Source organism: Anser anser (genome assembly GCF_964211835.1).
Source record: "Anser anser genome assembly, contig: HAP1_SCAFFOLD_57, whole genome shotgun sequence".
NCBI classification, from domain to species: domain Eukaryota; kingdom Metazoa; phylum Chordata; class Aves; order Anseriformes; family Anatidae; genus Anser; species Anser anser.
This window is the reverse complement of record NW_028153615.1, coordinates 1066699-1089000: the sequence shown is the minus strand read 5'-3', so window position 1 is coordinate 1089000 and position 22302 is coordinate 1066699. Positions and strand designations below refer to the sequence as shown.

Genomic DNA, 22302 nt, shown 5'->3' with positions numbered 1-22302 from the left:
CTCATGCACCATCGCACACTCTCACACTGTCGCACACCTACAGCGTCACTCACATTTAGCCACCGACCTGCACACGCTCTAACACTCACACTCACGTTCACACCCAGCCTCACACCTCACACTCGCCCTCATTCACAAGCCTGTACCCGCACACACTTGTCCACACCCCCCTCACACACTCACAGCCCCTCACAGTCCCACTCAGTCGCTCACCCTCACACTCACTCACACCCATCCTTACACACTCACCCTCACCCGCACACACACTCACCCCCTCGCTCACTCTCACACTCACTCACATTCACACTCACTCACCCCCATACATGCACATCCTCACCCTCACACCCCTCACTCACTCTCACCCTCCCTCACTCACCCCCTTACACACTCACACTTACTGTCACACCTCACACCCACGCACACCCACACCCCCTCATTCTCACACTCACCCTCCCTCTCACACCCCTCACACCCGCCCTCACCCCGTCACTCACACCCACCCTCCCTCTCACCCTCACTGTCACTTGCACACTCACCCCCACTCACCCCTTACTCACTCCCACCCTCACCCCGCACCCTCACTCACGCTCACCCCCACACTCATACACTTATCCTGTCACCCCCACGCTCACGCTCACGCTCACCCAACACCCTTGCTCACCCCCTTGCTCAACCCCCCTCCCTCCCACACTCACTCCCACTCCCGCCACGACCTCACACTCGCCCCGTACGCTCACTCCCACTCCCCCCCACCCACTCGCGCCCTCACCCCCACCCTTACCCTCACTCACACCCACACCCAGCCTCACTGCCCCCACACTCACAGTCACACACACCCTCACTCCCCCTCACCCCCCCCCACACTCACACCTACCCCCACCCTCACACTCCCCCCGCTCTCCCCTCACACTCCCCCCCCTCTCCCCCTCACACTCCCCCACACTCCCCCTCACTCTCCCTCCCCACTCACACTCACAGTCCCCGGCTCGCACCCGTCCCCGCTCACACCCGCTCACCCCCCTCACACTCACCCTCTCCGCACACTCCCCCCCCCTCACACTCCCCCCCCGCACTCACACTCCCTCCCTCTCCCCCCCCTCCCCGTCCCCCCCCCCCCAGCCGCCCCCAGCCCCCGCCCCGTCCCGGTTCCCGTCCCCCCGCGCCCCCCCCGCTCACCGAGGCGCCCCCCCAGCAGCGCTCCCCGCCGGTTGGTGACGTCGTGGAGCCGCCGCGGGGCCGGCAGCGCCCCCAGGCAGCCCAGCATCGGGCCGGGACCGGCACCGGGCCGGGACGCCGGGAACGGGACGGGAACGGGCACCGGGCACCGGCACCGGCACCGCCACCGCGGAGCGGCCCCGGCCCCGCCGCCACCGGGCCCCGGGCACCGGCACCGGGCGCGGCCCCGCTCGGCCCCGGCCCCGCCACGGCGGAGCCGCGGAGAGACCGCCCCGGGGGGGGGCGGGGCGGGGCGGGGGCACCGGCGCGGGGCGGGGGGCGCGGGGGCACCGGGGGGGATCGGGGGGACACGGGGCGACCGGAGGGAGCGGGGGGGCCGGGGGACCGGGGGAACCGCGACGGGACGGGGGGAGCGGGGGCACTGGGACGGGGCGGGGGGGGACGGGGGACACGGCGGGGGACAGGGATGGGGCCGTGGGGTACAGGGGGACCCGGGGACAGGGGGACCCGGGGGTGGGGACGGGGATACGGGACGAGGGGACGGGGGCGGTGGGGGACACGGGGGACACGGCGTGTGGCACGGGGATGGGGGCACGGGGACGGGGGCACGGGGACGGGGGCGGGGGCACGGCACGGGGCGTGGGACACGGGACATGGCGCGGGACATGGGGACATGGGGAGGGACACAGGGTCCCCCAGTGGCCCCTTCCTGCTCCGCGCCAGCCGAGGCCCCAGTTAAAGGCCCCAATTAATTAAAGGCCCCAATTAATTAAAGGCCCAAATCAGAGGCCCCGATTAACCCCACCCACGGGTAAGGGGGACCAGGACATGCCCCCCCTGGTGCACGGCCCTTGCACGCTCCTGCACTTTGCACACCTTTGCACAGGGCCGCCCTGGAGGCAGCGGGCGGCAGGGCTCCGTGCAAGGGGGCCCAGGGTTGTGCAAGGCTTGCACGGGGGTGGTTTAGCGCAAGGCTTGCACAAGGGGGCAGTGCAAGGCTTGCACGGGGAACGTGTTTCTGCAGAAGTGCAACACGGGCATGAGTTAGTGCAAGGGGCATGTTATGAGGGTGTTTCCGTGCACAGGTTGCATGAGGGCTCGGTGCAAGGATTGCACAGAGGGTTTCCGTGCAAGGACTGCACAGGCGTGAGTTAGTGCAAGAGCTGCAATGGGGGGGGGAGGGGTTCTGTGCAAGAGTTGGGGGGGGGGCTGTGGAAGTGTTGCACGGGGATGCTTTGGTGCAAGGGTCACACAGAATGTTGGTGCAAGGGCTGCCCAGGGGGTTAGTGCAAGGCTTGCACGTGAGTGCCAGGCTTGCACGGGGACACGTGTGCAAGGCGGTGGTGAGCAGCGCACGTTGAGCCACAGCCCTGTGCGCGTGCAAGGGTTTGCACACCGGGTGCAGATGGGCCTGGGGGGGGAGCTGCAGCAGGCCCCTTGCACACGTGTGTGCGAGGCCTCCCCGGTCACGCCGCCCCGCCCCAGAGCACACTGGGAAGCTGGGAGTGACGCCAACACCTGCGGTGCTCCCGGGGCACGCTGGGACACGGGGCCACACGCCAAGGGCCCCGGGTGCTCCTGGGGCACGACGGGACACGGGGCGTCACGCCAGTCCCGGGGCACGCTGGGACACGGGCTGTCACGCCAGCCTGCGCGTGCACCAGGCCCTGCACCCGTGGCCGGGAGGCGCTGGGGGGCACAGGACCTCGCACGAGGCCTCGTGGGGCTGGGGGGCGTGCACGAGAGTGTGCAAGCACGTGCACATGCAAGACCATGCACGGGTGCATGAGTGTGCACAGGTGAGCAAGCATGTCTGCAAGACCACACGTGTGTGATGATGGCGCACCAGTGTGGGGGTATGCACGTGTGCAAGGCCTTGCACGCTGGTGGTGATGCAGAAGTGAGTGCACATCTGCAAGCGCGCATGAGCCTATGTGAGCACGCGTGAGTGTGCAAGCATGCCCACGTGCAAGACCATGCATTGCACAATGCTGCACATGTGTGTCAGCATGTGTGAGCGTGCAGGTGTGCAAGACCACATGCACGCAGCAATGCACACGCATGTGATCATGCATGTGTGTGCACACCCCTGCCGTGCCTTGAGGTGCGTGTGCCCTCTGTGCGTTGCACACACACCAGGTGTGACCCCGGCACCAGCAGCCCCCCCCCTCACACCTCCCCGCCCCCCCCAGGCACCCCGGGGCAGCACGGCCACGATCCGCGTGGGGGCTGCCCCCCATGGAGACCCCCACCGGTGCTGCACGGCTCAGCACAGCCCCGCGGGGCCTGGCGCTGCACGGCCAGCTGTGGCTTTGCACAGCTTGGCACGGCTTTGCACAGCATCGTGTGGCTTTGCACGGCGTTTCATGGCACAGTTTTGCATGACGTTGTACCGCTTCGCATGACATTGCACGGCTTTGCATGGCGTCTCATGGCATTGCATGGCTTTGCACGGTGTTTCATGCCACAGTTTTACATGCCATCGTACCGCTTTGCACGGCATCACACGGCTTTGCACAGCAACGCGTGCCACGGCTCAGCATGTTGTTGTACCACCTTGCACAGCGTTGCATGGCTCTGCACAGCATTTCGTGCTGTGGTTTTGCACAGCTTTGCTCCACTTTGCACGGCACTGCGTGGCTTTGCATGGCATTTCACGCCGCGTTTCAAAGCATTGCAGGACTATATGTGGCATCGCACCACGTTACATAGCCTTGCACTGCTTTGCACGACCACACATGGCTTTGCACGGCATTGTGAACAGTTTTGCACAGTATTGCACGGCTTTGCACGGCGTTCCACAGTTTTCCACAGCATTGCACAGTTTTGCATGGCATCGCATGCCTTTGCACGGCTTTACACAGCATTGCACGCCTTTACACACACCCCCCGGGGGCCTGCCGAGGCGTGGCACGCCGCAGAGCTGGGGGGGGCCGGCGGCACCTCCCGCCCGGGGGCCCTGGCGCCGCAGCACTGAACAAAGCCCCCATTGAGCTCGGGCGTCTCCAACCCAAATTTTTTCCATGACCACATCGCCCCCCCCTCCCTTCGGGGGGGTCCCCACCACCTCCACCCCCACCCGGGCCCCCGCGAGGAGGGGGAGGAGGGGGCGGGGCCAGGGAGGGGCGTCGACCGCACGCCTTGCACACGCGTGTGCAACATCGGCACCCACGTGCCCGGGGGGGCCTGGCATGTGCAAGTGTCCTGGTCCCATGCCCCCGTGCCCCCCCCATGTCCCCCCATGCCCCCCCCGTGTCCCTCCATCCCCCATGTCCCCGTGCCCCCCCATATCCCCGTGTCCCCCTGTGTCCCCCCCCACGCCTCCCCCATGTCCCCGTGTCCCCCCCACGTCCCGCCCGTGCCCCCCCATGTCCCCCTACCCCGATGTCCCCCCGTGTCACCCCCATCCCCCGTGTCTCCCCGTGCCCCCCCCGTGCCCCCCCCCCCGCTCCCGTGTCCCCCCCGCCCCCCGTGACGGGGTGGGGGGGGTGCAGCTGCCTGCCCCCGGCCCCGTGCACGCGTGGGAGCGCCCACGTGAACCCCCCCGCCCGGCTGAGCCGGCTTTAGGCTATAAATACCCCACCGGGGGGGGAGGCGCGGGGGGGGGGCAGCGCCATGGGGCTGGCGTGGCGCGGCCAGCGGCTCCGCAGCCCCCCGTGTCCCCCACCGTGCCCCCCCCCCGCTGCCCCCCCCCCTGCTGCCCCCACCCCTGCTGCCCCCACCCCTGCTGTCCCCCCCCCTGCTGTCCCCCCCCCTGCTGCCCCCCCTGCTCAGCCCCCTGCCAGCCCCCTTGTCACCCCCCCTGCTGCCCCCCCCCGTGTCCCGTCCTCCCCTGCTGCCACCCCCCCTGCTGCTCCCCCCCGGGCTGCCCCTCGCCTTGCTGCCTCTCTCGCCACCCCCCCTCGTGTCACCCCCCCTGCTGCCGCCCCCCTTGCTGCCCCCCCCCCTGCTGCCCCCCCCCGTGCCGCCCGCCCGCCGTGCCCTGCTGCCCCCCCCCCCCAGCCTGCCCCCGGTGCCCCCCCCGGTGCCCTCTCGGGTGCCCCCCCCCGCCCTGCCGCCCGCGGCTCAGCATCAAGTGAGGGGGGCGCGGTGACCCCCCCCGGGACCCCGGTGAGTGCGGGGGAAACTGAGGCACGGGCAGGGCGGGGGGGATGAAAGGCAGGGGGGAGTCGTGCAAGGCGGGAGGGGGCGTTTGCACGGGGATGGGGGGGTGAGGAGAGTTGGGGGCGATTGCACAGGGCTTGGGGCAATTGCACAAGGTGTTTGTCCCCAGGCGGGGCATTTGCACAAGGTATGGGGCAGTTGCACGAGGCCCGGGGCAGCTGCACCAGCACGGGGCAGTTACGCGAGGCCCAGGAGGGGCGCGCGGGGCCGAGCGCCCCCGAGTGGAGCCGAACGGAGCCGAATAGGCCCGAGTGGGACCGAGCGGGGCCGAACAGGGCCGAACGGAGCCGAGCGGGGCCGAACAGGGCCGAGTGGGGCCGAGCAGGGCCGAACGGAGCCGAGCGGCGCCGAGCGCGCCCGAGTGGAGCCGAACGGGGCCGAACGGAGCCGAACAGGCCCAAACGGAGCCGAGCAGGGCCGAGCGCTCCCGAGCGCCTCCGAAAGTCCCCGAGCGCCGCCACGTGACCTCATCCCACGTGATCTGGCGAACACGTGGCGCGCGCAGCGAGGGGCTCGCCCCCTTCCTTGAGCAGGCGCATGCGCGCGGCCCTCCACCCCCCCCCCCCAATCCGGGCGGGGTGGGCGCAGGGCCCTTCTCACGTGACGCGCGCCAAGATGGCGGCGCCCGCGGAGGCGGCCGGCGCCAAGCGGAAGCGGAAGTGGGTGCGTGGAGGCGCCGGGGTGCGCGGCCGGTCCCCCCCGCTGAGGGGCAGGTGGGGGGGGGCGGGGGGGGGGGCTCTGCTGGTTTTGGGGGTGTCCCGGGGATTTTAGGGGGCTTGGGGGGGCTGGGGGGTTCGGAGCGGCCGGGGGAGGGGCGGCCTGGTGGGTGGAGGAGGGGCCCGGGGGATTTGGGGGGACCTGGGTGGGGCTGACGGGGGGCTTGGGGGGATCCCGGTGAATGTGGGGGGCCCTGGGGGATTTTTAGGGGCTTTGGGGGGGGGGCTGGGGGACTTTAGGAGGGTTCTGGCGGGGCTGGGGGGCGTTTAGGGGCCCTGGGAGGCCTCTGGACAATGGGAGAGGCCCGGGGGGGTCTGTGGGGCGGGGGGGTGTCAGTGGGAGAGTGTGTATGGGGGGGTCGGGGGGGGTGTATGGCGTGGGAAGGGGGGGCCGGGGGAGGCATGGATGGGGCGAATGGTGTGGGGAGGGCGTTTGGGGGTGTTTGGGTTGGGGGGGTCAGCAGGGGTGTGCATAGGGAGGGGAGCTTGGGGGAGTGTCCATAGGGCGGGGGGGGCTATATGAAGGGAGAGGGCTCTATGCGAGGGGGTCTATAGGGCGGGGAGGTCCAGCAGGGGGTGCACAGCTCAGTCCCACAGCCACCCAGGGGTGCGCAGGGCGGGGGGGTCGCCGTGTGCCCAGGCCGGGGCCTCCTCCCGCTGCCCCCCAGCCCCCTGCTGGCGCTCCCAGCCCATTGCCTCAGCATTGTCTCGGGGGGGTTACCGATCACCCACCTTACTCCCTTTCCCCCCCCCCACAGCCGCCCCCGGGATGCCCGCAGGGCTGGGCGCGCCATGCTGCTCGCCGCCTATGCCGCCCTCGCCCTGCTGCTGGCAGCGGCGCTGGGGCTGGAGCTGGCCGCCCGCCACTCGCGCCCCCCTGCTGCCGCCGCCCCCCCCGGCGCCAACCCGGCCTTTGCCCGCTTCCAGCGGGGCTTCCTGCGCGGCTACCTGCCCGCGCTGGCCGCCGACTGGCTGCAGGGGCCGTACCTGTACAAGCTGTACCAGCACTATGGCTTCGTGGAGGCGCAGATCGCTGCGCTCTACGTCTGCGGCTTCGCCTCCAGTGTCCTCTTCGGGCCCGTGGCCGCCTCGCTGGTGGACACGCTGGGCCGCCGGGCGTCGTGCGTGCTCTTCTCGCTGACCTACTCGGCCTGCTGCCTCACCAAGCTGTCCCGTGACTACCTGGTGCTGGCAGCGGGGAGGGTGCTGGGCGGGCTGTCCACGGCGCTGCTCTTCTGCGCCTTCGAGGCCTGGTACGTCCATGAGCACGTGGAGCACCACGACTTCCCGGCAGAGTGGGTGCCCGCCACCTTCTCGCGGGCAGCCTTCTGGAACCACGTGGTGGCCGTGGGGGCCGGGGTGGTGGCCAACGCCGCCGCCGAGTGGCTGCGGCTGGGCCCGGTGGCGCCCTTTGTGGCGTCCATCCCGCTGCTGGTTCTGGCGGGTGCCGTGGCCTTGAAGGACTGGGACGAGAACTATGGCAAGAAGCGGGCGCTCGCCAAGACCTGCGCGGACGGCCTGCGGCGCCTTCTGGCGGACCGGCGCGTGCTGCTGCTGGGCACTGTCCAGGCGCTCTTCGAGAGCGTCATCTACATTTTCGTCTTCCTCTGGACGCCCGTGCTGGACCCCCATGGGCCGCCGCTGGGCATCGTCTTCTCCAGCTTCATGGCGGCCAGCATGGTGGGCGCCTCGCTGTACCGCCTGGCTGTCTCCCCAAGGTACCGCCTGCAGCCCGTCCACGTGCTCTCGCTCTCCGTCCTCGTGGGCTTCTTCTCCCTCTTCATGCTCACCTTCTCCACCAACCCCGGCCAGGAGAGCCCGGCCGAGTCCTTCGTGGCCTTCCTGCTCCTCGAGCTCTCCTGCGGGCTCTACTTCCCCGCCATGGGCTTCCTGCGGCGCAAGGCGATCCCGGAGAAGGACCGGCCGGGGGTGACGAACTGGTGCCGAGTCCCGCTCAACCTGCTGGCCTGCCTGGGGCTGCTGCTGCTGCACGGCGCCGACCGCGGGTCCGGCACCCGCAGCATCTTCTCCGCCTGCTGCGGCCTCATGCTGCTGGCGCTGCTCGCCGTCGTCGGCCTCTTCTCTGTTGTCCGCCACGATGCTGAGCTCCGGCTGCCGGCCCCGCAGGGCCAGCCTGATGCCCCCGAGCTGTGACGCAGGAGGGGGCCTCGGGGGTGCCGCTGGGGCCCCGGCGTGTGGTGTGGTGGCCCAGGGGGGAAGCCCGCCCGGCTGGTGACCCCCACGGCGCCCCCACCCTCGCGTCCTGCTGGGGACAGCGCTGGAAGCACATGGGGATGGAGTGCCGCAGGGTGAGTGCCCCCTGCGCAGCCCCGCACCCCTCACCTTCCCTTTTTTTAAAGAAAATAAAGCATTTCCGCAAGTGCTTCTGCCATGTGAGAAACTCTGTAGCCAATAACGGGCTCAGGCCAGGATCTCAGTGAGGCAGCACTGTTAGTCGCGACTGCGATGGCGGGCGTCCTCCAGGCAGGAGCGCCCCTACCAGTCACACAGCACGGCTTAGGTTTATCGACTCTCTTTCCCAACGAGCCGGCCCTCCCCTGTTTCCCCATGGACTGGGTGCTGTGGGTTAACCCAGTCGGCAGCTCAGCACCACACAGCCGTTCGCTCACCCTCCCCCCTCCCTCTCTGGGATGGGGGAGAGAAACGGGAAAGTGAAGCCTGTGGGTTGAGATAGAGACAGTTTATTAGGACATAGAGTAATAATAATAATAATAATATGTACAAAACAAGTGATGCACAATGCAATTGCTCACCACCCGCTGACCGATGGCCAGCCTATCCCTGAGCACTTGGTCCCCCCAATCCACCCAGCCCCCAGCTATGACCCCAGATGGCATGGAACACCCCTCTGGCCAGTTTGGGTCAGCTGTCCTGGGTCCACCCCCCCCCAGCTCCTGCTGCACCCCCAGCCTGCCCGCTGGCAGGACAGAGCGAGAAGCTGAAAAGTCCTTGGCTTGGTGTAAGCACTGCTCTGCAGCAATTAAAACACCAGCATGTTATCAGCGCTCCTCTCATCCTAACTCAAAGCATAGCACCCCACCAGCTACTAGGAGGAAAATTAACTCTGTCCTAACTGAAACCAGGACATGGGATACTCCAGGTTCACAACCTATCTGGTGCTTCACAGACAATGCATGGCCTTCAGTTGCGGGCCTGTTACTTTTCAAGTTTCGTTTGACTTTTTACTCTTTGAAGTGGTAATGTTTTTTCACTTACCTGACTTGACTTGACACCGTGTTTTTTGCCTAGTTGCTGTAAGGATTCTGGTTGTCTGCATTTTACAAGGTCTGCTAAGCTCTCTTACCGCTGCAAGCACATCTCGATGCCACCTTCCTTCCCTCTGAACAGTGTAACTCTGCAAAAACAACAGGTTTATTCCCACACCCCCATTTATTTTTTTTTGCATCGCGTTCCCTCCCTGCGCTCAGGACCCCCCCATTGCAGGGGGCCCCAACTTGCCCCCCCAGTTACGCAGGGTCCCTACACGCCCCCCGCCCCGCTTACACAGAGTCCTTACAACCCCCCCCCGTTACATGGGGTCCCAACTTGCCCCCCCCCCCCCACGGGGTCCCCATATTCCCTCCTCCCATTACACGCACCGCGCGCATGCGCGGATCCGTGCGAGGACTACAAGTCCCGGCGTGCCCCGCGCGGGGCGGCCCGTCCTGATTGGCTGCGGTGCGGCTATTTGAACGGGGCGCGCGGCGGGGATCGCGGCCGTGCCTACGGGAAGCGGCAGCGCGGGTGAGCGGGGGCGGGCCTCGGGGCCGGGGGCTGTAAGGTCGGGGCGGGGGGGCTCGGGGGCATCCTGAGGGGCGGGGGGGGGCCTGCAGGGCCTGGGGGGCAGCTGAGGGGCAGGGGGGTCTCCGTAGGCCCCTTGGGGGCTGAGGGGCAGGAGGGGGGCACTGCAGGGCCCGCGGGGGGGTATGAGGGGTTGGGGGGGTCCTGCAGGGCCTAAGGGGGGGGCTGAGGGGCTGGGGGGAGGGCGCCAGGGCCTGCTGGGGCCCTGCAGGTCCTGGGGGAGGCCGAGAGGTGGGCCCGGGGACAGCCCTTCTGGCTTGGGAGGGGGCTCTGAGGTGGGGCTGGGGGGGCCTCTAGGAACCGGGGGGTCTTTGGGGCTCTAGAGGGGTGTAGGGGTTGAGGCGTGGTGGGGGGTACGTGAGCAGACCCGGGGGGGATGGGGGCCCTGAGGCCTGAGGGGGGAGCTGGGGAGGGGTTTGGGGGGGGATGTGAGCACTGAGGGGGCTGAGGAGCAGTTCTGGGAGCTGCCCCCAAGCAGCAGGGGCTGTGGCAGGGATGTAAACCCGGGGGGGTGGGGCTGTGAGCACCAGGCCCCCCAGCACCCCCTTACCTCCCCCCTCGCTGCCCCCCAGGGCTGCCATGAAGCACCTCCGGGGCGCTGATTTTGTGGCACGCACCGCCAGCAGGGAGGGCACTGAGGCACTGCTGGCGGAGCTGTTGGTGAGTTGGGGGGGGGGGGCCCAGCTCTGCACGAGGGCTGGGACCCCCTGCTGGGGGGCCAAAACTCTCTTTCTATCTCCCTCCCTCTCCAGCAAAGCCTCTCCTGCCCCCTGGGGCCGCCGGACGCCACGCAGAGCACGGTGTGCGACCGAATCCTGCGAGCCTGTGTGCAGCGCCTGGGTGAGCTGGGCGGGGAGCCGGAGGGCTGCCTCGAGCATGCCACCAGCCTCCTGGGGCTGGCTGAGGCAGCCTGTGGGGGCTACGTGGCCTCGGCCGTCCCCCCACCATCCCCCCTCTACCTGGAGAAGATCCTCTACCACCTGCTGCGCAACGCGGCCGCCGGGGGCTGCGACACTGCCCGCGAGCGAGCGGCCGAGCTCCTCCTTGCCCACCTGCGCGCCCCCCAGCCCGGCCGCTCGCCCCGCGCTGACTTCACTGCCATCGCCCGCAGCGGCTTCGTCGTGCTGTGGAACAGGGCAGACGGCCTGGGGGGCCGCCTGCGGGCCCTGCGCTTCCTCCTGCTGCTGGAGGACGAGGAGGAGGGCGCCCTGCTGCCGCTGGAGCCGCCCTTCTTCACCTCGCAGACGGCGCGCCAGGCGGCCGCCGCCGCGCTCTCCGAAGCCCCCCGCGTGCCACCCTCAGCCTTGCTGGGCCGACAGCTCGGGGGCTGCCTCCTCACCCTGCGCCGGGATGCGCCACGACCCCCCGGCCTGCCGCAGGCCTTCTGCTTCTTCGAGCTGGCGTTGGAGCAGTGCCGGCAGCTCTGCAGGAGCGGCTGCTACGGCGAGGCGGAGGAGGCGGCAGAGGATGCCCGCTGCTTCTTGGGCAGCTCCGGGGCGCTGCTGGGTGAGCCCCTGGGCCTCCTGGAGGCAGCGGTGAGGCTGAGCCGGGCGCTGGCCGAGGGCTCGAGGCCGGCAGGGCCCTATCTCTCGCAGGCAGCGGCGGCGCTGGGCGGCGCAGCCGAGGCTTCGGAGCGTCTCCTGCGGCTGCTGGCCGAGGGCTGCCAGCTCGTGGTGTTGGCCCTGGGCGAGCACGCCAAGAGGAGCCCACGGCAGCCCCTGGGCCGCGAGGACGTGCTCGGTCTCTACGCCTTTGTGGAGGGGCACTGCCGTGTCCTCGGCCAGCTGCTGCAGAGGGTGAGGCTTCGGGAGCTGGGCTAGCGCCTAATGAGGGCTCCCCCGCTAATTGGAGTGGCCAGGGGGAAGCTGTAACCTCACTGGTGGCCGCGCGGTCACCTCCTGCCTTCTGCAGGTTCCCCCCGACGGCACGAGGCAGAGGCTAGCACTAAAGCAGCTGCTCTACCACAGCCTCCAGCTCTTCACCAGCGTGGCGTACGATGCCTTCCAGTGCTCCCAGGTGCCAGAAGCAGCGGGGCCAGTCCCTTGGGGGGGCTCCAGGGGCTGCTCGAGCCACCCCAGGGGTGTTTCTGCAGTCCCCGACAGCCACCGTGTCCCCTGCAGGCGGCCGGGTGGCTGGGGCTGGAGCGGCTGACATCAGGCTGCCGGGGCACCGTGGCGCGGATGCTGGAGGCGCTGGAGGGGCTCCCTGACGCCGAGCGAGCGAAGTACCTCGATGTCACCGGTCAGTGTCCCCACACCTGGCTGCCTGGGGCGAGCATGCTCACGCAGCTTACCGCCGGCCCCTCTTTGTGCCCCTGGGAGCATTTTGAGGGGCACCGATGGGGGCGAGGACTCCTCGGCCACCTGCAGTGCCTGGCTGGGATGAGGAGGATGGGGGGCGTTGAATTTGCAGCACATCTTTGATGTTTCTCTCTTCCCTGCAACAGCATCGTGCACATTTAAGCTGGCCTACATCTTCTACAACCAGAACCTTCACGAGGAGGCCAGCTCCGTCTCTGAGCTCTTCTGCCAGACGCTGGAGACGACGGATGCTTACAAATACTCTGAGGTCCCCCATGAAAGGGTGAGCGGTGTCCTGACTTTCTGAGCCCAAAGGGGGCCGAAGGCTTTGAGCTGTGGCCTGGGGGAGCGAAGGAGAGGCTGGGGAGTGGCTGGCTTCCCCCCGGGAGGGGAAGAGGCTGCGGCATGGGGCTCGGCAGGCAGGCAGGGCGCCAAAGCCGCTCCTCCGCGCTCTCTCTGCAGCTGCACAGATGCTTCAGGCTGCAGGTGGAAAGCTACCGAAAGCAGGGCCGGCTGGAGAGCGCCCTGGCCTCCACTGTGCAGTGGCTGGCGGCGCTGCGGGGCCGCCTCGTGGAGCTGCTGGCCGAGCCCGTCTCCCTCTGGGTCCGAGTGAAAACCGACGCCGTGAAGCACGGAACTGAGGAGCTGCGGCTGAGGTGAGGGAAGCCTGGCGCTGCCCCACGCCTGGGGGTGCCTCAGGGGGCTCTCATGAAACCGTATCGCCGAGCCGGGCTCTGTGCAGAGCCCCCATGCGGCCCCCCCGCTCCACCAGGACCCTGAAGGAAGGCTTGGAGGGGCGCTACCCGGACGCAGGGACCTTGGTAGCCGTGCTCTTTGCGGAGCTGAAGGCGTACAAGGCCGTCCGTGCCGACACCGGGCAGGAGCGCTACAACGTCCTCTGCGACCTGCTGGAGATCTGCTCGGAGGAGAGCGGCCGCCTGCACGAGCGTGCCATCAGCTTAATGGAGCTGGCGCAGGTCTTGTGCTACCACAAGTATGCCCAGCAGACGGACTGGTGAGTGTGCTGCCATGCCTGCGAGCCCGTTGTCGGTCCCTGCAGGCCCCTGGGGGGCTCTCGAGGGCCCTCAGCAAGGTTTAAGGGTTCGGGGTCACATTGCCCTGGCTGGTTTGGATGCTGGTGACGTCCGCTCCTCCTCTTAAGGTGTGTTTTGGGGTGGAAGGCTGTGTTTTAACCCCTTTTTCTGACAGCTCCGCGCTGGACTCGGTGCGTGAAGCCTTGCGGCTGTTGGAGGCGGTGCCCAGGAGCGCCCAGAACCAGGAGCAGCTCCTCGACGACCGGGCACAGGCTCTGCTCTGGCTCTACATCTGCACGCTGGAGTCCAAGCTGGAGGAGGTGCGTGGGGAGACGTGACCCCGCAGCTGCTGGGGGGCGTCCTGGGGGTCCCGCATTGCCCCCCGAATGTCACTGCTGCCTTTACCCTGCCACAGGGCATAGCGAGGGAGCAGAGAGCCAAGGCTCAGGGGCAGAAGAACCTGGATGACTTCGAGCCCAACGACCTCAACTACGAGGCGGGGCTGCAGGAGAAGTTCCTGTACGACGGCATTTCCTTCAACCTGGTGACAGAGTCAGGTGAGCGCGGCAGGTTCGGGCCGTTGGCGCTGCAGAAAAGGCTCCTCCAGAGCACCTGGTTTTGGGGTGGGAGCAGGGTTCCCCTCTGTTGTGGTTTAACCCGGTCGGCAGCTAAACACCACACAGCCGTTTGCTCACCCTCCCTTCTCTCTCTCTGGGATGGTGGAGAGAATTAGAAAGAAATGAAAGCTTGTGAGTTGAGATAAAGACATTGTATTAGCACAGAAAAGAAAGGAAAATAATAATAGTGATGATGATAATACTGAAAATAGTGTGTACAAACAAGTGATGCACAATGCAATTGCTCACCACCCGCTGACCGATGGCCAGCCTATCCCTGAGCACTTGGTCCCCCCAATCCACCCAGCCCCCAGCTATGACCCCAGATGGCATGGAACACCCCTCTGGCCAGTTTGGGTCAGCTGTCCTGGGTCCACCCCCCCCCAGCTCCTGCTGCACCCCCAGCCTGCCCGCTGGCAGGACAGAGCGAGAAGCTGAAAAGTCCTTGGCTTGGTGTAAGCACTGCTCTGCAGCAATTAAAACACCAGCATGTTATCAGCGCTCCTCTCATCCTAACTCAAAACATAGCACCCCACCAGCTACTAGGAGGAAAATTAACTCTGTCCTAACTGAAACCAGGACACCCTCCCCAAGGAAGGGGGGAGGGCAATGGGGGAGGTGTGGGGACGGAAGGGCTGGCCGGGAGATGCCTGCTGGCATGCCTGGCCGTGTCCTGGTGCCGCTGCCAAGCGGCTCAGCCCCGTGCCGTGCCCTCAGCCCAGTCCAAGAGCCTGGACGAAGCCTTGGCCCTGTGGAAGCAGCTCCTGGCCTCCGAGGGTGTCCCAGCTGTGCACAGCCCTGAGCAGACCGTGGCCTCCCTGCTCATCACGGCGTCTCTCTACAGGCTGATGGCCAAGGTAGTACTGCTGGGGCTGCCAAGGGGGGCAGCGGCCTCCCCCCAGCATCATCCCTTGACACACCCATGGGTTTTTCTCACCCCCAGCCTCTGCAAGCCATGGAGAGCTACCTGCTAGTCCGAGCCCTGTGCGGCGCGCTTGGGGACAGCCTGGGCACGGCTGGCGCCCTCTGCCAGGTCACCAAACTGCTCCTCCAGCTCGAGTGCCACAGCTACGCTGAGGCAAGGCCTGTGGGGGAGCAGCAGGGAGGGAGGGCATCTCAGCTTGTCCCCGCAGCCCCAGCCCTCACAGGCTTGTTGGCTTCCAGCTCTTCCTGGAGGAGACAGAGTCCTGCTTGCAGAAAGCCGACAGCGGCAGTGATTCCTACCTGCTGCTGCAGCAAACCTGCCTGATGCTCCGCAGCCAGCTGTGCTGCGCCAGCAACCAGGTGGGTCTCCCCAGAAACCCTTTTCTGCCTCGTGTGCAGCGTTAGGGGGCAAGAGGAGACCTTAGCAGCTCTGTCTGCAACCTCTCCCTGGCGGCCTGCACCCACTTTAGCCCTGGAGATGCTCCACGCGGTGACTGGTGCCTCTTTTCCCCTCTCTGCTGCCTCCTGCAGATTGAGGAGGGCCTTGCCCTCCTGCTAGAGGTGCTCCAGAACCCGGCTCTGCAGAAGGTGGCCAAGGTGTGGTACATGCTCCGAGCCCACGTCCTGCAGCTCACTGCTGTCTACCTCAGCTTGCCGCCCGCCCGCCTCTCGCCAGAGCTCAGGCAGCGTGTCTCCGCGCAGGGTGAGCCGCTGGGGCGCTGGAAACCCTCCTTGTGTGCGGGCAAAGCCCTGCGGAAACGCGGCTGTCCCCTGAAACAGCCCCGTTTTGGGGCTGGAGGTGGGTGCCGGGGGGTCAGCCCTGACACTCACGGCCATCCTGGTGCAGGGTGGAAGACTCCTGAGACAGCTCTAGCCGAAGCCTACAAGCTTTTCCGCAGCATCATCCTCCTCCTGGTGGGCAGCGACGTGCTGGGCGCCCAGAAGCCGGCGGCGGAGGCGCAGTTCATGGATTGCGGTGAGGCACCGGTGCCGCGGGTGGGAGGACGTGGGCGCATCCCCCCCAGGGGGGAGCAGCGCCGGTCACCAGCCCTGTCCTGCGGCGCAGGGGACAACGTGCTGCAGAAGTGGCAGGTGCTGGCTGAGGTGCTGGGCTGCACGGAGTGCCTGGTGGCCCTGCTCAGCCGCGCTGAGGTGGTGTGCAGGGCCAAAGCCTTCTGCCTGGAGGCCGTCAGGCTGGCCACGAGGCTGCAGGCAAGCCGGTGGTGAGTGACCATTGGGGGGAGGGCGGGCGAGGGGGGGCGGCCATGGCACTGGTCCTGGCCTTGGGGGGCTGCCTGGTGGCCTTGGGGGGGTGGTGGTGTCCTGGTGGCCTCAGGGTGGGGAGTGTCCTAGTGGCCCCAGAGGGGCTGTCAGGATGCCTGGTGGCCCCAGGGAAGGTGTCTGGAGACCTCAGGGCGGTGCCTGGGGGTGCCTGCTGGCCCTGGGGGGGGGGGTGCCTGGTGGGGTTGCATGGAGGCCCAGAGGGTTGGTGGAGGGATTGCCTGGAGGCCTGGGGAGCAGGGTGCCTGGTCGCCCTGGGGGAGTAGGGTGCTTGGGGGTGCCTGGTGGCCCCAGGGGGTGCCTGTTGGCAGTGTCCTTGCCAGCTCACCCACGAGCTCATTCTCTGGTGCATGGTGCTGGAGCTGTGGCAGCGGGGGGTCTCTGAGGGCTGTCCTCCCCCCTTCCCAGGTGCGTTTCCTTTCTGGTGCTGAAGGCGCAGCTGGAGCTGCAGCAGAGCGACCTGGAGCTGAGCCATGCGGACCTGCAGCAGGCGCTGTTCCTGCTGGAGTCCAGCACTGGTGAGTCCCGGCTCCAGGCTGGGAGTGGGACTGGGAGCAGGGTGAGCCCCCGGCTGTGCTCGTGGAGCCGCAGCCGGGACCCTCCTGGGAAGCAGAAGCTGTGGTGCTGGCTGCACCACATGCATTTGGGTTCCTTCCCAAATTGCTCTGCCTGCAGAGTTCGACACCGCCGAGAAACAGCAAGGCCCCGTGAGGATCCTGCCTAGGAAGGGCAGACCGGGGGGCAGGAGGCAGCAGGACCCCGGCTCTGAGCCCCCCGGGGAGGACGAGGGCTTCCTGAAAGGCCCCGCGCTGGAGTTTGTGGCCATGGTGAGCGGGCTGGAGAAGGCGGCCGCGCTCAGCTCCTCGCCGCAGCTGAAACCCAAGCCGAGGAGGAGGCTGGCCTTCCTCGCCCACCCCATCGCCTGCCCCTGCTGCCTTTGCTCCGACCTGGCCCTCTCGACCCTTTGCCTCCGCTGGCTGCTCACCTGCGCCCAGGGCGAGCTGGCAGCGGGCAGTGCGGCCGAGGGGCTGGGCCTGATCCTGGCCACCCTGCGGCGCTGCGGCACCGTGGCCGCTCGCTTCGCCGCCCTGCTGCAGGACAAGCTGGGCAGCGGCGGGGATGTGCCTGCGCTGGAGCTGCTGGATGACCTGGTGGCCACCGGCTACGCTGCACTGGCCCTTCACAGCCTGGCCAGCCCCCGGCCCGAGGGGGAGCTGCCGGAGCAGCTGGAGGCCGGTTTGTCCTTCGTGGCGTCCCGCAGACCCCACCTGCCCAGCCTCGAGGTCTCCAGGGCCAGCCTCCTGCTCGCCAAAGCCGTGGCCACCGTTTGCTGCCTGGCCACCAAGCACGGCAGCTCTGTGGCCGCCATCTTTGCCACCCCTTGGGCTTGGCAGCCCCTCCCCCCGAGTCCCACCGAGCCCAACGTGCCAGCGGCCGTGCTCAAGACGGAGAAGGCTCAGCCCCAGAGGGGCAGGAGCAAGGCGGCGCCAGCAGCGTCCTCGCTGCCCAAGCCCAAAGCGACGAAGACCCGGAGAGCAAAGCTCCCAGCTGTGGTGGATGCCAACCAAGCCTTCGTGCTCAGCGACTCTGAGGCCGAGCCGGCGGTGGTGCCTTGCACCCCGTGCCACAAAGCCTGTCCCCCTGCCAGGGCCCGTGCCCGGGGGGCCGCAGCAGCCCCTATGCACAAAGCCAGAGCGAAGAACCAGAGAGCGAAGCCCCCGGCCACGGCGGGTGCCAACATCTTCGCTTCGGGCGACTCCGATGCCGAGGTGCCCCCCATTGTGATCCGGCCGGCGGCAGTGCCCTGCACCCCGCACCAGGTCTGTGCCCCCGCCAAGACACGGGGCTGGGGGGCTGCGGCTGCCCTGCACCCCAGGGCTCCCTTCACCGTGTTCAGCGACTCCTCGCCGCCGCTCAGCAAGTCCCAGCTCCTGAAAGCACCCAAAGCCCGCAGGAAGGCGAAGTCTCGCCTGCCGGTAAGTGGGGAGGGAGGGAGGCGGCCCCAAGAGGCAGCTGCGGCCCTGAGAGGCAGCTGCAGCCCCGCCACGTCCCCGTCCCGCCGCTGCAGGTGACGTTCAGTGATGACAGCGACACCGAGGATCCCAAATTGGGGCTGACCCCGGCAACCGGCAGAACCCTGGGTCCCAGCCACAGGACGCTGCAGTCAGCATCCCTCTGCCGGAGAGCTCTGCTCCCCAAACTCTCAGGGATGGAGGGCTCCCAGCTGAGCTCCTCGGAGGACAGCAGCAGCAGCACCCGGCCCCAGAGAGGGCGCAGGGCTGCGGGCACAGAGGAGAAGAGGCAGCGGGTGACCCGCAGGGCTCCGGGCAGGAGAGCCAAGGAGGAGCGGGAGCTTCTGAGAGCCATCGAGGAGGAGAAGGCAGATGAGGAGCTTGACAGCAGCTTCGAGCTCTTGCGAGCCTCCAAGGAAGAAGAGGGAGCTGCAGGTGAGCTGCGGAACGAGGACTCACTGGGAGCCTTCAAGCGCCCCGAGCTGTCATGTTGTCACCGCTGTCCCCAGCCCCAGGGACCAAAAGGCTCCGTCTCTCCCCGCAGGCAGCATCCAGCCGCCCCAGCGCAGGCAGGAGGCTGCGGACGGGGAGCACGAGGTGCTGCGGCGCGAGGCCACTGAGCACATCCCAGCAGGGCGGTGGCCGGGCAGCGGGAACCCCCTGTGCCTCGATGCCCTCTCTGCTGCCCTGCTGGCTGTGGGAGGTGAGTGAGTGCGGGGACACGTCTCGGGAGCAGGGAACCGCGGGGTGGGAAGAGGCAAACAGCAAAGCTGGGGGCACCTCTGCCAAAGCGTGTCCTTAAAGGGCAAAAACCCTACAAGTGGAGGGGAAAGCAGCAGAGGGAGAGCCAAGGTGGCCGCAGGCTCGCTGCCTAATCCTGGTGGTGTTGCTTTGCCCCTTCCAGATGTTTCCTTGCTGGACACTGCCTGCGGGTTCCTGAAAGCTGCCTTCAACTGCATCAGCCACTGCCCGCCTGGCACACTCTACAGCCAGCTCTGCCAGCTCCTGGCTCTGGCCACGGGCGACCAGGACCCCGTCTCCACCGCCTATCTGCTGTCCGAGTCGGTCTCCGTCACCATGCGCCATCAGCTGCTCAGCATCGTCCACAGGAAGCTTCAGTAGGTCCCGCGCCTCCCTGCTGGAGCCTTGCTGAGAAGGCGAAGGGGCTCAGCCAGACCCAGAGCCCTGGAGGGGTTGGTTTGGAGCAACGTTCCCCCCCCAACTGCCTCTGCCTCTGTAGCAAACTGAAGAAGTCGGCGGTGGATGCGGCTGAGCAGCTCCGAGGGCTCTCCCTGCAGGAGGACGCTCCCTCGCGCGTCCACCACCTCACCAAGCTCCAGAACCTCTTTGGCTTCAGCCCCACGGGTCTGGGGCCCCAGGAGCTCAACGGCTTCAGAGAGAAGCTGCAGCAGATCCCTGCAGGTGAGGGCTGATCCAAACAGAGCCCCGGAGGGTGCTGCCTGATGCCTTGGCCTCTACTGAAGGTCTGGGGGTGACTTTTTCAGGGGTGACTGTCTGCGTGTTGACCCTCGTGAGCATCCAGCTCTCCTCCGTGGAGGACACGCTGCTGCTGACGCGGTTGGAGAGGGGCAGCGCTCCCATCACTGTCCGCATCCCGACTGCGTTTACCAAGGTGAGGGAAGGGCTCGGAGTGGAGCAGCCGGGATGAGCCCGGGGCTGGAATCACGGCTCCCTTCCTCCCCTAGGCCCCGCTGAGCTCGGTGCTGAGTGACTTCGACACCATCCAGAAGGAGCAGAAGGAAACCAGCAGCTGCACCAACAAGCGAGACTGGTGGCTGTGCCGCTCCGAGCTGGACCGTAGGATGAAGGTAGGCGAGAGGCACCCCGTGCCCCCCACACCTGGGTGTGACACTCGGACCCCCCTGTGATTCTGTCATCTCTCACAGAGCCTCATCGAGACCCTGGAGATGGAGGTGCTGGGCTGCTGGAAGGGAGCGCTGCTCCCCACCAGCCAGGAGCCTGTGCTGGCCGAGGAAGCCGCCCACCTCTTTGCCCAGCTCCGTCCCTGCGGCTGGCAGGGCTCGGACCCGGCGCTGCTCAAGGTGCTGAGCTCCCCGGGCTGGGGCAGGGCACGGGGGGAGCTCTGCCTCCGCTCACGCCTGCCCCTTGCCGCAGGTCGTGCTGAACGCCGCTCCCCTCCTCACCCCTGCTGACGTGCGAGCCCTGGCCGTGGGGCTGTGCCCGGCGCAGCCCTGCAAAGCGCAGCTCCTCCTGCAAGAGGCCCTGGAGAAGCGGAGGAGCTGCGCCCAGGCGCCTGGCGGCTCCCTCGTCCTCGTGCTGGATAAAGTGAGAGCCTGCCCCTGCCACTTCTCCCTCAGCTCAGACGTTCGCTGCGTCGCTCACGCCTTCCTCTCCTTCCTCCTCCTCCTCTTCCCCTGCAGCACCTGCAGAAGCTGCCCTGGGAGAGCATGGCGTGCCTGCGCACCCTGCCCGTCACCCGCCTCCCGTCCCTGCACTTCCTCCTCAGCTACAGTCTGGCACAGAGGGTGAGTGGAATGGGGGGACCCTGGCTCTGCGCGGGGCTTGGGACCCCTCGAGGCTGGTGCTGGGCTGGGGCTGACTTGTGATTATTTTTTTTTTTCCTTCCTTCTCCCCCCACAGCAGGCAGGCTCTGTGCTGTGCCGTGGCATCAACCCCACCAGGACCTTCTACATCCTCAACCCCCAGAACAACCTCCCGAGCACTGAAGAGCGCTTCCGGAGCTGGTTTGAGAGGTGAGGAGCAATCGGGGCGCACAGAGTGGGGAAGGGGGGGGGGGTCCATGTCCGCTCCCCCCTTTCTGTGACTTCTCACCTCCTCTCCTGCAGCGAGCAGGGCTGGAGCGGAGTCACAGGAGCCATCCCCAGCCAGGAGCAGATGCAGGCAGCGCTGCTGGAGCACGACCTCTACATGTGAGTGCCCATAACAGTGCTGTGCCGTGCCATCGTGCTCACCCTGCTCACCCTGCTCTTGTTCCTGGCAGCTACGCAGGGCACGGGGCGGGTGCCCGCCTGCTGGACGGGACGGCCATCGCCCGACTGGACTGCAGCGCCGTGGCCCTGCTCTTTGGCTGCAGCAGTGCTGCGCTAGCTGTGCGTGGCCGCCTCGAGGGCTCCGGCATCATCCTCAAGTACATCCTGGCCGGCTGGTGAGGCGAGGAGGGGGGGGGGTGTGGCTTTTGGGGGGCAGATGGAGTCTTTGCCCCCTTCCCTTCTTGCCTTTTTTTTTGCCCCACTCCCCCCTCGCTGCTTTTTATTGCCCCCCCCCCCTCCCCCCCGGCTTTTTCCTGTGCTGGTAAGCAGTAACCATTCTCCTTGTCCTCCTCTCAGTCCTGATCACTTTCATCTGACTGATCTGGGGCCAGAGAGGCGACTGGCGGGGGGAGGGGGGGGGCATGGCACCCAGCCCTGCTGGCCTTAACACCCTTTTTTCTCCCAGCCCCCTCGTCCTGGGGAACCTGTGGGACGTGACCGACCGTGACATCGACCGCTACGCTGAGGCGCTGCTGCAGGGCTGGCTGCGGGCAGGCACCGGTGCCCCCCTCCTGCACTACGTGGCCCAGGCGCGCCAAGCCCCCCGTCTCAAGCACCTCATCGGGGCTGCCCCCGTCGCCTACGGCCTGCCCGTGTGTCTGCAGTGACAGCCGCTGTCACCCCCTGGTGTACCCCTTGCCCTGGGGAGGCAGCTGGGGGCTTTCCTACTCTTTTAATTTATTTTAATTCCGCTGGGTTTTATGTTCTGAGGTAATAAAGCTGTTCCCCTTGAACGTGGGTGGTGTGCGCTTGTATCACGGACTCACAGAAGCACAAGGTGGGAAAGGACCGGGCTCCTCGAGTCCAGCCCTCCTTCTTGCAGCACTACTCCCCATTAAGCTACTCCATCCTAAATCCTATGCTGTAGCACCTCCTCCATGCACTTCGTGAACACCCCCAGGGCTGGTGATGCCACCGCCTCCCTGGGCAACCCCTCCCAACGCCTGACCACTTTTTCTGTGAAGAAACGTCTCCTAATTTCCAACCTGAACCTCCCCTAGCACAACTTGAGGCCATTCCCTCCGGTCCTTAAGAAGAAAGCCGACCCCTGCTTCCTTGCAGGGTGGAGGGAGCATTGAGGTCTCCCCTGAGCCTCCTCTTCTCCAGTCCTGCTCCCCTTTGTCCCCTGTCCCACAACTGGACCCTTCCTTTTCTGAGGGGTCCCCTGCCCCCAGAGGTGTCTCAGAGCCCCCCCTTTCACCCTTGGTTTGTGAGGGAGACCCC

The 22302-nt window shown here is 67.3% G+C and overlaps 2 protein-coding genes across 7 annotated transcripts; both read left to right on the top strand.

Annotated features, from left to right (window-relative positions):
* The first annotated feature begins 4774 nt into the window (after nt 1-4774).
* On the top strand, nt 4775-8439 carry LOC310891820 (molybdate-anion transporter-like). Of its 3 annotated transcripts, XM_083854051.1 has the most exons (3): nt 4775-5286; nt 5450-6003; nt 6815-8439. In XM_083854051.1, the coding sequence occupies exon 3, from the start codon at nt 6849-6851 to the stop codon at nt 8208-8210; it is 1362 nt and encodes a 453-aa protein (XP_083710177.1). In that variant the 5' UTR covers nt 4775-5286; nt 5450-6003; nt 6815-6848; the 3' UTR covers nt 8211-8439. The 3 variants fall into 3 exon arrangements, with proteins under 3 accessions (XP_083710177.1, XP_083710176.1, XP_083710178.1); XM_083854050.1 differs by lacking the exon at nt 4775-5286 and having other exon boundaries at nt 5750-6053; XM_083854052.1 differs by lacking the exon at nt 4775-5286 and having other exon boundaries at nt 5991-6021.
* A 916-nt stretch (nt 8440-9355) lies between these two features.
* Nucleotides 9356-21812, top strand: LOC310891818 (separin-like). Of its 4 annotated transcripts, none has more exons than XM_083854046.1 (31): nt 9356-9447; nt 10451-10538; nt 10631-11674; nt 11790-11894; nt 11999-12119; nt 12325-12461; nt 12641-12834; nt 12951-13193; nt 13388-13532; nt 13628-13769; nt 14547-14686; nt 14773-14907; nt 14994-15113; nt 15285-15456; nt 15601-15729; nt 15820-15976; nt 16443-16552; nt 16710-18010; nt 18103-18481; nt 18591-18749; nt 18951-19164; nt 19287-19468; nt 19552-19679; nt 19753-19875; nt 19954-20109; nt 20183-20353; nt 20449-20553; nt 20669-20781; nt 20875-20958; nt 21030-21194; nt 21485-21812. In XM_083854046.1, the coding sequence occupies exons 2-31, from the start codon at nt 10458-10460 to the stop codon at nt 21684-21686; spliced, it is 6657 nt and encodes a 2218-aa protein (XP_083710172.1). In that variant the 5' UTR covers nt 9356-9447; nt 10451-10457; the 3' UTR covers nt 21687-21812. The 4 variants fall into 4 exon arrangements, with proteins under 4 accessions (XP_083710172.1, XP_083710174.1, XP_083710173.1 ...); XM_083854048.1 differs by lacking the exon at nt 9356-9447 and adding an exon at nt 9694-9821 and having other exon boundaries at nt 21030-21176; XM_083854047.1 differs by lacking the exon at nt 9356-9447 and adding an exon at nt 9695-9821 and having other exon boundaries at nt 20672-20781.
* The last annotated feature ends 490 nt before the right edge of the window (nt 21813-22302 follow it).

What these genes read in the sequence shown, in the direction of transcription:
- LOC310891820 (XM_083854050.1), top strand. Translation starts at nt 5,878, where the DNA reads ATGCGCGCGGCCCTCCACCCCCCCCCCCCAATCCGGGCGGGGTGGGCG. An exon ending in TCCCCCCCGCTGAGGGGCAG is followed by an intron (nt 6,054 to 6,814) that starts GTGGGGGGGGGC and finishes CCCCCCCCACAG; the next exon opens with CCGCCCCCGGGATGCCCGCA.
- LOC310891818 (XM_083854046.1), top strand. Translation starts at nt 10,458, where the DNA reads ATGAAGCACCTCCGGGGCGCTGATTTTGTGGCACGCACCGCCAGCAGG. An exon ending in CTGAGGTCCCCCATGAAAGG is followed by an intron (nt 12,462 to 12,640) that starts GTGAGCGGTGTC and finishes CTCTCTCTGCAG; the next exon opens with CTGCACAGATGCTTCAGGCT. An exon ending in CCTGCTGGAGTCCAGCACTG is followed by an intron (nt 16,553 to 16,709) that starts GTGAGTCCCGGC and finishes CTCTGCCTGCAG; the next exon opens with AGTTCGACACCGCCGAGAAA.